This window comes from Marmota flaviventris, chromosome 13 (genome assembly GCF_047511675.1).
Source record: "Marmota flaviventris isolate mMarFla1 chromosome 13, mMarFla1.hap1, whole genome shotgun sequence".
NCBI classification, from domain to species: domain Eukaryota; kingdom Metazoa; phylum Chordata; class Mammalia; order Rodentia; family Sciuridae; genus Marmota; species Marmota flaviventris.
In genome coordinates this window covers 72,926,672-72,939,520 of record NC_092510.1, presented here as the reverse complement: position 1 = coordinate 72,939,520, position 12,849 = coordinate 72,926,672, and the positions used below count along the sequence as shown (strand labels likewise).

The 12,849-nt window shown below is 33.7% G+C and overlaps 1 protein-coding gene across 1 annotated transcript in view; it reads right to left on the bottom strand.

Annotated features, from left to right (window-relative positions):
• Stx17 (syntaxin 17) overlaps window positions 1-12,849 on the bottom strand; it is a 56,660-nt gene that overhangs the window by 37,564 nt on the left and 6,247 nt on the right. The window contains exons 2-3 of the mRNA XM_027930984.2: window positions 11,499-11,684; window positions 4,481-4,546 (exon numbers count right to left, since the gene is read on the bottom strand). Of these exons, the coding sequence (XP_027786785.1) occupies window positions 4,481-4,546; window positions 11,499-11,621 (189 nt within the window). The 5' untranslated portion in view covers window positions 11,622-11,684. The remainder of the gene's footprint in view (window positions 1-4,480; window positions 4,547-11,498; window positions 11,685-12,849) is intronic.

Genomic DNA, 12,849 nt, shown 5'->3' with positions numbered 1-12,849 from the left:
AAATCCTATTTACACCTAAATCTCAAATCAAATCTGGTTTTGTCTATTTCCATAACTCTAAGCTACTAGCATCTTATTTCCTTCATCTCTGTGACCTTTTCTAATGACCTCTAGCATTCATTTTTCATTGTATCCCAATATATTCACAATACTGCAGTTATACTAACTTTTTTGAAATGCAAGAGGGTATGCATTCTTTGGAAAAACTGCCTCTAGATTCAGAAACATGGTGCGGGGGGTGAGGGATCGGGGGGTCGGGATTTGTGGTGAAAGCCTATAGAAAGTCCAATAGCCTTCATCTAAGCTGTCCCTATAGCTCTGCAAATTAAGGACCTATCTGCCCTAGCAGAAAAGTACAAATTTGTCATTAGAAAACTGAACTAGAGCAATCTCTAGACACTAATATTTGACGGTTTTCCCAAGGAAAATGCCAACTTGCCAAAGTACCTTTAAGTACCTACCAGGAGGCAAGCAAATAGGTTTTTAGTGTCTCAGAAAAATAAAAGAAACTATTACACCCATAGATGAGATGTATGAAGAAAAGAGAGAACATAAAAAAATATCATAATGACAGAAATAAATGACTCAGTGGAAAAAGTTGAAGAAAAAGCTATAGAAATCTCTCGGAAAACAGAAGATAAAGTTAGACATGCAATCTAGAGTTCCCACATTCAGTAGAACAAGTTTTGGCAAACCTTTTCTGTAAAAGGTCAGATAATAAATGCTTAGACTTTGCAGGCCGCAGTCTCTGTTGCAACTATACCATTTTGCCATAATAGTATAAAAAAAAAAGAAAGAAGTAAACAAATGAGACAATCAGAAGGCCAGATATGCCTTCACAGTATGAGCCACAGTTTGCTGACTCTTAATATAAAATATCTAAAAAAGTAAAATAAAAAAGCAAAGACAGAAAGGCAGGAGAATAAATTATCAAAGAAATTTTCTCAGAACTAAAGAATATGAATTTTTATCAATCAAAAGGATCTAACACAATGCACAAGATCATCAAATTTCAGAATGTCAGAGATAAGCAGATCACAAAGCTCCCAAAGAGAGGGAGGAAAAAGAGAGGGAAATTAGATGATACCAGCTTTTTAAAGAGTAACACAAAAGAGCTAGAAGGCCTTCACTATTGAAAGAGAATTCCAAATAGAATTCTACATCTAGCAAAGTTATCAATCACTTAGTAGAGGACTAAAGGCTGTTTTTATACATACCATTCCTTAAATATTTATCTCCTTTGGGCTGGGGATATAGCTCAGTTGGTAGAGTGCTTGCCTCGCATGCACAAGGCCCGGGGTTCAATCCCCAGCACCACAAACAAGGAAAAAAAAAATTACCTCCTGGGCACTGACAAATTACTCAAACAAAACAATGAAGTAAATTAAAAAATGAGGTAGATATGATATACAGGAAAACAGGGACCCAACACAGAGGAACATCTAAGGGAAGTTCCAGAGCAAAGCTGTGCAGCAAGCCTGGAGGGAATACACAGTGCAGCTGGGGGCAGAAGGGCTTCAGCAGGGAGTTGTCAAAATGAAGAAGGAAACTGATATATCTGAGCATATGAAAAACATTCATAAAACGTGACAGTGATGTGGAGCATTTGAAATAAATAGTCACAAATATAGTGAAAGCCAGGCAATTTTGAAAAACGAGGCAATTATTAACTTTCAAAAAAGCAAAGGGCTATACTGTATTTCTCTAGTTGATTTGGCAGAAAACAATATCTCAATAATCAAAATAATGAGATACTGAGTACTAATTTCACCAGATTGCAAAATATGTAATTTTATACGGAAAAGGGAGGTAGGAGAGTAAAGTGGGAAACTAGAGCTCCACCTACAATGTTAAGAAGTAAAGAGGTAACACCTAATCAGGAAATACCAATCTATACATGGCATTTAGTAATAAAGAGGTAAATACTAGGAAAAAGGGCCAAAAAGGTCCACAATGGTTTCTTCCAACTAGGACTTGGAAATGAAGAGCAGGATACTATAATTATCTCTAATTATATTTGATTATTTGATTTTTAAAACTATGTAAATATATTTTTAACAATTAGTTTTAAATAATTTAAACTTATCTTTTTTCTTTTTTGCTTATAAATAGTGCTTTTTAAATTTTTTTATTTATATATAACAGAGGAATGCATTACAATTCTTATTACACATATAGAGCACAATTTTTCATATCTCTGGTTGTATACATAGTATATTTACACCAATTTGTGTCTTCATACATGGACTCTGGGTAATAATGATCATCACATTCAACCATCATTAATTACCCCCTGCCTCTTCCCTTCCCCTCCCACCCCTCTGCCCTATCTAGAGTTCATCTATTCTTCCCATACTCCCTCTCCTTATCCCACTATGAATCAACTTCCTTATATCAAAGAAAACATTCAGCATTTGGTTTTTTGGGATTGGCTAACTTCACTTAGCAGTTTCTTCTCTAACTTAATCCATTTACTTACAAATGCCATGATTTTATTCTCTTTTATTGCCGAGTAATATTCCATTGTGTATATATGCCACATTTTTTAATCCATTCATCTACTGAAGGGCATCTAGGTTGGTTCCACAATTTAGCTATTGTGAATTGTGTTGCTATAAACATTGATGTGACTGTGACCCTGTAGTATGCTGTTTTTAAGTCCTTTGGGTACAGACTGAGGAGAGGGATAGCTGGGTCAAATGGTGGTTCCATTCCCAATTTTCCAAGAAATCTCCATACTGCTTTCCATATTGGCTGCACCAATTTGCAGTCCCACCAGCAGTGTATGAGTGTACCTTTTTCCCCTCATCCTCGCCAACACTTATTGTTGTTTGTCTTCATAATAGCTGTCATTCTGACTGGAGTGAGATGAAATCTTAGAGTGGTGTTGATTTGTATCTCTCTAACTGCTAGTGATGATGAACATTTTTCCATGTATTTGTTGATTGATTGTACATCATCTTCTGAGAAGTGTCTCTTCAGGTCCTTGGCCCAATTATTGATTGGATTATTTGGTTTTTTGGTATCTAGTTTTTTGAGTTCTTTATATAACCTAGTGATTAGTGCTCTATCTGATGTGTGAGGGGTAAAGATTTGCTCCTAAGATGTAGGCTCTCTATTCACCTCACAGATTGTTTCTTTTGCTGAGAAGAAACTTTTTAGTTTGGGTCCATCCCATTTATTGATTCTTGATATTAATTCTTGTGCCACAGGAATCTTATTAAGGAAGTTGGGGCCTACTTTTTCTTCTATTAGATGGAGAGTCTCTGGTTTAATTCTTAGGTCCTTGATCCACTTTGAGTTGAGTTTTGTACATGGTGAGAGATAGGGGTTTAATTTTGTTTTGTTGCATATGGATTTCCAGTTTTCCCAGCATCATTTGTTGAAGAGGCTATCTTTTCTCCAATGCATGTTCTTGGCACCTTTGTCTAATATAATTTTTCAAAAGGAAATAACTAAGTTAGGTGCAGTGGCACAGGCCTTAAATCCCAGCAGCTGGGGAGGCTGAGGCAGGAAGATCTTGAGTTCAAAGCCAGCCTTAGCAACTTAGTCCCGAAAAGCAACTCATTGAGATCTTGTCTCTAAATAAAATACAAAAAAGGGCTGGGGATGTGGCTCAGTGGTTAAGTGCCCCTGGGTACTATCCTCGGTACCAAAAAAAAAGCAACTAGCAAAGAGTATTTGCAATACATATTATATATAGAATAAATATATATTTTAAATTATAAGGTAATCTTATAAAAGATGTCAGCATATAATAATCGCAAACAACATAAACAGACAATTAAGAAATATTATTGCCCAAGACATATGTGAAAAAACCTTCACCTATCAAAGCAATTAAAAAAAAAAAAAGTAGCACTATCTTAACCTACCTAAATTTAGCAAAAGGTTTTTGGAAAAATGTATTGATTGGGAGAGAGTAAGGGAGTAAGGTAATGTATCAATTCTGTAGAAAAATTTGATAATATGAAATAAAATTTTAAAAATATGTATGATACGTGATTCAGAAAGTCCTACTAAAAAATGTATCCTTATGGAAATAATAACAAATACATTAAAAGGATTCAGGCACAGAGGAATATACACCTACCACCCCAATACAAAAATTCCAAAGATTTTGAGAATCAACATTAAGTTATATGTAGAAAATTCCACACCAATTCCACACCTCACCTCATGTGACAGGTTGCAGTCAGAACACAGGTACAGTAAAAAAAAAAAAAAATTGTACATTACCTTCTGGCTATATGTTAAAGGTGTATATGAAACAGAAAATAAATTTCTTATTTAGGGTTGGGTGTCACCCCCAAGATAACATAATACACACATGGAAATATTTAAAAACCCCACAAATCTGAAATCTAAAACTCTTTTTGGTCATAGCATTCTGGACACTCAATCTGCATTATTTTAGCAAAAACTTTTCCAAGACTGACTTTTTCACATTGATTTACCAGAAATAATATTACAGCCTTACCTGAACTGTACGTCCCGCATTGATATGCTCTTCATGCAGCTTGTCCCAGATTCTGCACCGTTGATACTACATAAAAGAGAGGAAAAAGGTACTAAATTTTTCATCACTAAAGGATTATTTCATTGTCATGTTACCACAAAAATCTCTCAAACTTAAATATATCAAAGATAGTGATTTGGTGGTAGTAGTTAACTTTCCAAAGACCATATAAGTAGGAAGTTTTTGATAATATTACATACAAAGGAAATAATAAAAGAAACAAAAGATAAACAGATCTAGGTTATTTAATTTTATAGAAAAAAAAATATGTATTTTTGTCAATATTGTAAACACTTTTGGAGATGGAAAATATAAAGAAAGAAAATGTAAGAGAATGTGAAAAATAAAAAGATTAACCCCATTCCTTATACATTCTTGGTTTGTACTATGAATTTTAAATGTTTGTCAGTACAAAATATTGAAAATTAAAATCTGAATTTGAAAAAAAGTAACATCGAGACTGCAGACTAGATAGTAAACAAAAACGAGATTAAAGATGTAACATATGTGTTTCAGTTTTTACCAAAGCAATATTTAGCTTTCAGAATATCATCCAAGAAACTTCATAAGCATAATAATGAAAATTTTTTCATTTGACAAGAACCAGAGGAAAATGTAATAACATTATAGAAAAGCATTTATATAGCATATAAACATCAATACCAAATATCACATATGATGTTTAGTTGAAATAAAAGATTCAAAAAATTAAAATGTTAGGAGAAGTGACTAATGACATTAAAGACATTTTTTATATATTCTACACTGAAACAGAATCAACTTAGCAATGATTTGAAAAGACAGAAAAAATGAAAATACCGCATACATGCATGAAAGACATAATAAATCATAAGAGGAGAGCACTGAAAATTTTGTCTAGGACATTTTTATATTCTTTGTTCTTCATAATCTTTAAATTTGGTAGTGAATGATGCAGTAAAATAAACTCTTGATATTTGTAAGATTTTTATATTGTCTAAAAACTAAATACTAATGGTTAAACTTAATATATATATTAAGCTTAATATATAGTCATAAATATCATCAAAACACTTTCATTTATAAGAAAAGTGTCGGGTTCAGTATGAATGCTCTTTTTTAGGTAGTGTTATAGTATTTTTTTTTATTCCTTCTTCTTCTTGTTACCCTTGTGAGCTTATTCATACTATTCTCTATCTTGCTCAGCCTCTCCTTGCTTTCCCTTAAACACGCTAGATTCTCTCCTTTCTTAAGTCCTTTGCTGTAGCTGTTCCTTCTGTTCAAATGATCTCCCAAGATATTCACTAGACTAATTCTTTCATGATTTTCATGTGCTTTCTCAAATCTTACTCTCTCAATAAGGCCTATCATGATCCTCTTATTTAATATTCCAACCTGCTCCTTCAACTAAGTTTGAGAAAAGAAACCAAAGATATACTTTTTGGAATAAACCATTTTGAAATTTATTACTTATCACTAATTTGTCATGATATTTTAAAAAAAAATTAACATTAAAGAAGCAGAATTGAACATTTGTAGAGGCCAATGGCTAGAATTCATGGAGTAGAATGCCAGAGAGGAAAGAACTGCATGGTGAGAAGAAAACTGAGAGGACTACTCTGAGAGAGAACATCAGGGTTTTCCTTTTGAGTCTTCAGCTGGGTACTGATTAGCACATGCATGTGAAGAAAGAACCTGAAGTCAGAAGAAGAACCACAGAAAAGAAACCAGTAGAATACTTCCTAATGGTCACAAAAGGCCAGACACATTTTATGTGACCACAAGAAAGAATGGGAAAACCATCAAATACACTAGGTATCAGCTAGACTATTTCAAAGTATTGCCAATGTGGGGGAAAATTAACCCTGAACTCAAGGCTGTTGTGGTCATACATAAGAAAGCTTTAAAGAAAGCCTCCAAAGAATCAAAGTGTTCCCAAGTAACTTACCTGAGACACTCAACTGTGCCTCAAAACAAAGTTCAAATATATTTAAAATAATTCATCACTATTTAGTACACAATAAATGTCACAATGTCTGGCATGCAATAAACAATCACCATGTGTGTAAAAAGGCAGAATAATATGATCTATAATGAGAAAATCCAATCAACAGAAACAGACCCAGACATAATAAAATCAATGGAATTAATAGACAAAGATATTAAAAAGGGTCATTATGATGCATTCCATGTATTCTAGAATTAGAAGAAAATATAAGGATACTGAGACATAAATTCTAACTCTAGGAATTCACTTTAAAATAGTGAATTCCTAGAGTTAGAAAACAACATCTGAGGGGATGGGATTGTGGCTCAGTGGTAGAGTGTTTGCCTCACATGTGTGAAGCACTGGGTTCAATTCTCAGCACCACATATAAATAAATGAATAAAATAAAGGTCCGTCAACATTAAAAAATATTTTTTAAAAAAATCTGAAATGTAAAATGCACTGAATGGAATTAAAGCAGATAAAACAATGTAGAAGGAAAGATTAGTAAACTTGACATAACAATATAAACTATACAAAATGAAACACAGAAAGTAAAAATGGGTCTGATAAATGAACAGAGAATCAATGAGTCATGGGCCAAAGAAAAACAATACACTCTCCATATAGTTAAATTTCATGAGAAGAAGGAGAGAAAGGGCAGTAAACAATTAAAAAAAATTAAATGGCCAAAGTTTTCCCAAATTTGATAAAAAACATAAACCCAAAGATACAAGAAGCTCAAAGAACAAACAAATGAAACAGAAAGGAAAATCCATTGATGCATATATTATAAAACTACTTAAAAGCGATAAAGGAAAAAAATCTTAAAAGCAGCTAGAGTACAGAAGTACAGAAGAATATGATGGTGGAATGTGATGGACATTATTATCCAAAGTACATGTATAAAGACATGAATTGGTGTGAATATACTTTGTATACAACCAGAGATATGAAAAATTGTGCTGTATATGTATAACATGAATTGAAACGCATTCCACTGTCATATATAAATAAAAATAATAATTAAAAAAAACAAAGAATGACAGAGACTTCTCATGAGAAGCAATGCAATCCAGTAAGTAGATATTCAACAACTAAATAGAGAAATTGATTTTCAATGTAATTATAAATTAAAAAATAAATATGAAGAAAAAAATTGCACAGATAAATAAATAACAAGTAAGACTGATTATGTATGGTTTTGTACCATTTAGTTCAGTTTTCATGCTGCTTAAATAGTATAATCCATGCCACCCATTTCCACACATAATTATACATTACCTCATCATTTTTTAATATTTCTAATCTTATTTCTTTAACTGGACTGCAAACTTCTTGAGAACTAAAAATCTATTTTTACATATCCTTCAATGCTAACAATCTAAGAACAACAAACAACAAACACCAATAAATACTTATGAAAAGCTAACATTTATTTCCTGTAATAAATAATTTTCCTTCTCATTACACCTGGCAGCTTGAATACAAACATTCATCTCTGCTCTTTTTTGAAACCCCATTAAATGAGGAAAAGGAACTTTAAAAGGTATAAATTAACATGAATAATGAGAATACAATGGAAAACATCAAATGACAAGAAATTTTAACAAAGAATTGGAAGCCAGAAAGAATACAGACATGTGCAACTGATTCAGCAGGTCCGAGAAAGCTGGAACTTCAGCCTGCAGAAGTGGAGGACTCTGTGGGAAAGAGACACTGAGAACAGGCCAAAAGCACTGCTCTCCTCCAGGAGGACTATGAACCAGAGATACCAGCTACCAAAGTCACCAGTGGAAGTATGTAGTGGGGCACAAAGCAGAAGCTTTGGTTGAAAGTTTATGTAAGGAGCAGGTTGTTTACCAGATCCGCTCTCTGCTTACCCACGAAATTTATACTATATCCACCCCTTCAACTTTTCTACCCCCACCTCCACCACAACCATCACTTCTGATAAAATAAACAGCCCCAACAACAAGGACTAGAAGCTGTCTGTATCCTGAGTAGCTACAGACACTGGCATCTGGTGGCTCCCCATCAAAATCTTCAGTTGTTCACCTCTCTAGACAAGGTCCCCACTACTATCTTGCTATTCAACTACCCACGCAGAAACATACACACACCTGTACCTTCTGATTAGCACTCTTAAAAATCAACAGCCAGCCAAGGAGACCTATAATATTATAGAAGGAAGGGAAGGGAAGGGAAGGGAAGGGAAGGAAAGGAAGGAAGGAAGGAAGGACTCATTCAGGAAAAACAAAGAAACAGAAGAAGACTTGAAAAATAATACCACTATAGAAAGATGATATGATACTGGATCCATGAAACAAGGATTCTTTTGAAAAGTTGAGAGTATTTGGGTGTGTACATGTACATAAGCACATTAAGAGAGAAAAAACACACACACACACAGTAATGTGTATTTCCAGTAGCTCTATTTAAGCTGGAACGTGGATGCAATAGCTGGTGCTAGAGTAGACATTTGACATACAGGACAGAACAAGTTAAGATGGAGAACAAGATAAAAAGAGCTTGGGTCTTTCATGACCACTGAGCTGCCATTGCAGGCCTGGACTGCCTCCATTACCATGAGATAGTAAAGACCAAAGCAAAACAAAAGCACAAAATCTCTACCATTTTTTATACTATTTGGAGGTTTTCTTTCATTTGATCCTTACCATATCCTAACTAATACATGCTAACTAATACTGTGTATGTGCTACAAATTAAAATTTCCCCCAAATCCCTACAATACAAAACAAAGAATGTTATGTTCCAAGCTTACCATCTTGTCATCCCTATTAACTATGCTCAAGTCTATCTTACATTAGCCAAGCAAACTGAGTGCTAACACTTTGCATTTCAGGATTACATGTTAATAAAATTTATCATGTATAATAAAATGAAATGCTGAAGGACCTATGGAATACAGCTCCAGGTGTCCACAGCACACTACTCTCATTGTTTTCAGATGTTGCAGAATCACGCCACTAAGGCTTACCTTCAATTTCCCTTCAGTCTTTCTTCTTTTAAATTCATATTGGATGACTGATGGCCAGCATAATAAATATTTTATCTTTCTACACCTTTCTCCCAAGAAGAATATGGCTTTTTGAAGTGAGGCACTGTCAGACACCTGGAGTCCAAAATTAGTTCTTAATTCTTTTGTCCAGAGCACTGCAGCTTTCAAATGTTTTTACACTGCCATAACATAACCGTTAAAATAAACTAGTCAATCCTATACAAAATGTTACTTTCTTATTAAACTAGAAGTCCTACAGATAGTAGAATGATCAAGGATATAAAACAAAGCCTAGTTCAGTATGAATTTAGCTGCTTGACTTAAGATAATATCACTTATAATTATTCTAATAATGTCTGAAATTTTCACAAAAAGTAAAACTTTCACAAAACACTAATAGTAAATGTTTGGGCAAAGAGGAATCAATGTAACTAACCTGGAATAATTTTCTGATGACACATGGCACAATTAGTGAAATCAACAAGAGACCCGAATCTATCTCAACTACCTTTCTCCCAGGATTCTGGCTTTGCCATTGATGATGACTGATTTGGTCATTCAAGTGGCTACGATCTGAGATAATGACAGGAGGCATTTTTTATAGAATAAATATAAGAAAAGAGAACTCTAAGACATGTCAAAGCTCAAAGGTAATTATGACAATAAAAGGAAGAAATGGCCTTAAATACACCATAATCCACCTGTTTCTACCTTTCAGAATCAATTCATTTGCTAAATTCCCATATTCTTTGTAACTGAGCACTTCAGTATGAGGTCAGGACTTTGAAACACATCTTATCAAACGTTCTACATGGAGATGATCAATCAAAAGTAAACAAGTCTATTTATATATTATAGAGCTAAAAGAACCAGGCCTTCTTCTTAAGCAAAGCATGGAACCCTTTAATTTGTTTCCATTCATGACAAGAATAACCAGTTTACCAGACAACTACTTCACCGTCCTTAAAAGTCATGGCATCACCTATTGCTTATGAGTAAAGAAGAAAGAAATTAAGGAATGACAAAATACTGACCCTGAATTCTAGAGACAGTTTCATATTTGCATTGAAATTTCCATTTAGTATTTCTGGCACTTATTTTCTGTATTTTTAAAAGAACTGTATTACTTGGAAAATACATGGTATCCATGGTAGAAAAAGCTGGCATTTTTCTGGTATAAATGCTCAGTTGAAGGCAATGAAGAGTGTTAATATGTCAAGGCCTAATGACCAGATATTCCAACCCAACCAAAAAATCAAAAGAAAACCACCAGTGGAGAACTCTAATTTTAAACTTATACTGGTAGAGTTCCTTTTGAAAGAACAAATGTCACTGGACTGTCTCATAGCAAATAGGAGATCATAACCTGCCAAGTCAATACTCAGTGCTCAGTAAACTTGATGTTGACATAAATTCCAAAATCCATCCACCAGACCCTGGCCAGTGGAAATTCTATGCAATCTCCACCATAGTTCCTGAGACTAAGCTATCTTCTTTCTATTTCCTCAAAAGATATAAACAGTATGTACCTATTTGAGGCTTTCCTCAAGTAAGGAAATTCCCTTATGTCACACAATTGATTTACTTCTTTAATATATCTGCACCTGAAAAGGATAGGAGTTAGACTGATAACACCCTCAAGGTTCAAAAAAACTTGCCACGGGCTGAATGAAATTAAACAGGTCCATTATCCAAAGTTCCCCTCCTTCACATTATGGTGCATTATTTTTATTTAATTACTAACTGCCTAACACCTCCACATATACAATTAAAAAGGCATAGAATCTATTCCTACACTACTTCCTTAGAAAAAGAAATATATTTGTAGAACAGAAACACCAGCTTAAAAAATGAATAATGTTACTAAATCATCAGGAGTTAGGTATTTTAACAAAGCCTTTTGTCTAATATTCTTAATTTAGCTGGAAAATGCAACAAATATAAATCATATTATGTAACAATTTCTTGTGGTAGAAAATGAAAAAGGTTACCTTCTCAATATTAATTTGGTGCTTTCTTAACCTCTCCAGGTCTGTTGGGATGACTATCTTGGTGAATTTCTGGATAGCTGGTTCAAGACGGCGTAATTTCACTTTTTCTTCATCTTCAGACATCCTAGAGAAATGTTATGTCACTTTCACTTGCAGCAACTGTCTTCTCCACTCATATAGAAAAACCTAAAAGGGAAAAATTTCTTAAGAATGTTTTTCAATCAGTTTTCATTAGTTTAAATCAACAGTTAGGTAGATTTATAATTTATCCTAAATATGTATTCAACTTAATGCTGAACTTGAGTTGACTTATTTTTTCTTTATGAAACCATGCATTTCAAAATCTTTTTCTCTTTATGAAAGTTGTATATATTCACTCTAGAAGGTTTATAAATGAAATCTAACTAAAAGAAGACATTAAATGAAACTAACAATGATCTCTTCATTTTTAGTTAACTACTATACATTTCAGTGTATGTCTCTCCAAGCCTTTTTCTATGTAAATATATTTTATAAAAAGGAGTATGCAGTGCAAGTTTCATGTATCCTGGACATTGAATAACCTTTTAAAAAAGGAGTCAAACAGTGAAACTTTTTTTTTTCACAATACCTTTATTTTATTTGTTTATTTTTATGTGGTATAGGGGATCGAACCCAGTGCCTCACACGTTAGGCAAACGCTCTACCACTGAGCCACAATCCCGGCCCAAATGGTGAAACTTGAAGGAAAAAATTCATTCTAATATTTCTGCTTGCATCAAAATGTGCTTCTAATGTCATCAAAATTTAAATATGTAATTATATATTTCAAATATATTAACATGCAGAACTCTTCCCAGGGATGTCCTGTAGATCTACACTTCCCATTCTGACAAAGTGATTAATATTGATTGCAACTGACTCAAATAATCAGTGACAGAATTGTATTAAGAATTAGATTTCCTGACACTACAATGAGAGGATTTTTCTATTTCATCATTTTTCTATCATACCCAGGAAGTCCAAGGGCCAGGATAGGAGAGGGAAGGGGCTAGAAGTGAGCAGGCTCCAGAAGCTAAGCCTTGTTTCAGTTGCAGAAAATTTATTTACATCTATTTTATAAATTGGAGCTCATCACATCTTATGTGAATTAATGGGTTCCATTGCTTAGCCAAACTTGAAAACCACTATTGTACACCATGCTTACATGCCATCTCAATAGATACAACCTTTCCCATATTAAAAATATATATATATATATATTTAAGCTGACAAGGTTAATACCATTGGTTTATGGTGTCAGCCCAGGGTTCGGAGAGATAGGAGTTCACATTTAGACTTTGTGCATCCCTGTTATCTTTAGAGTCCATTG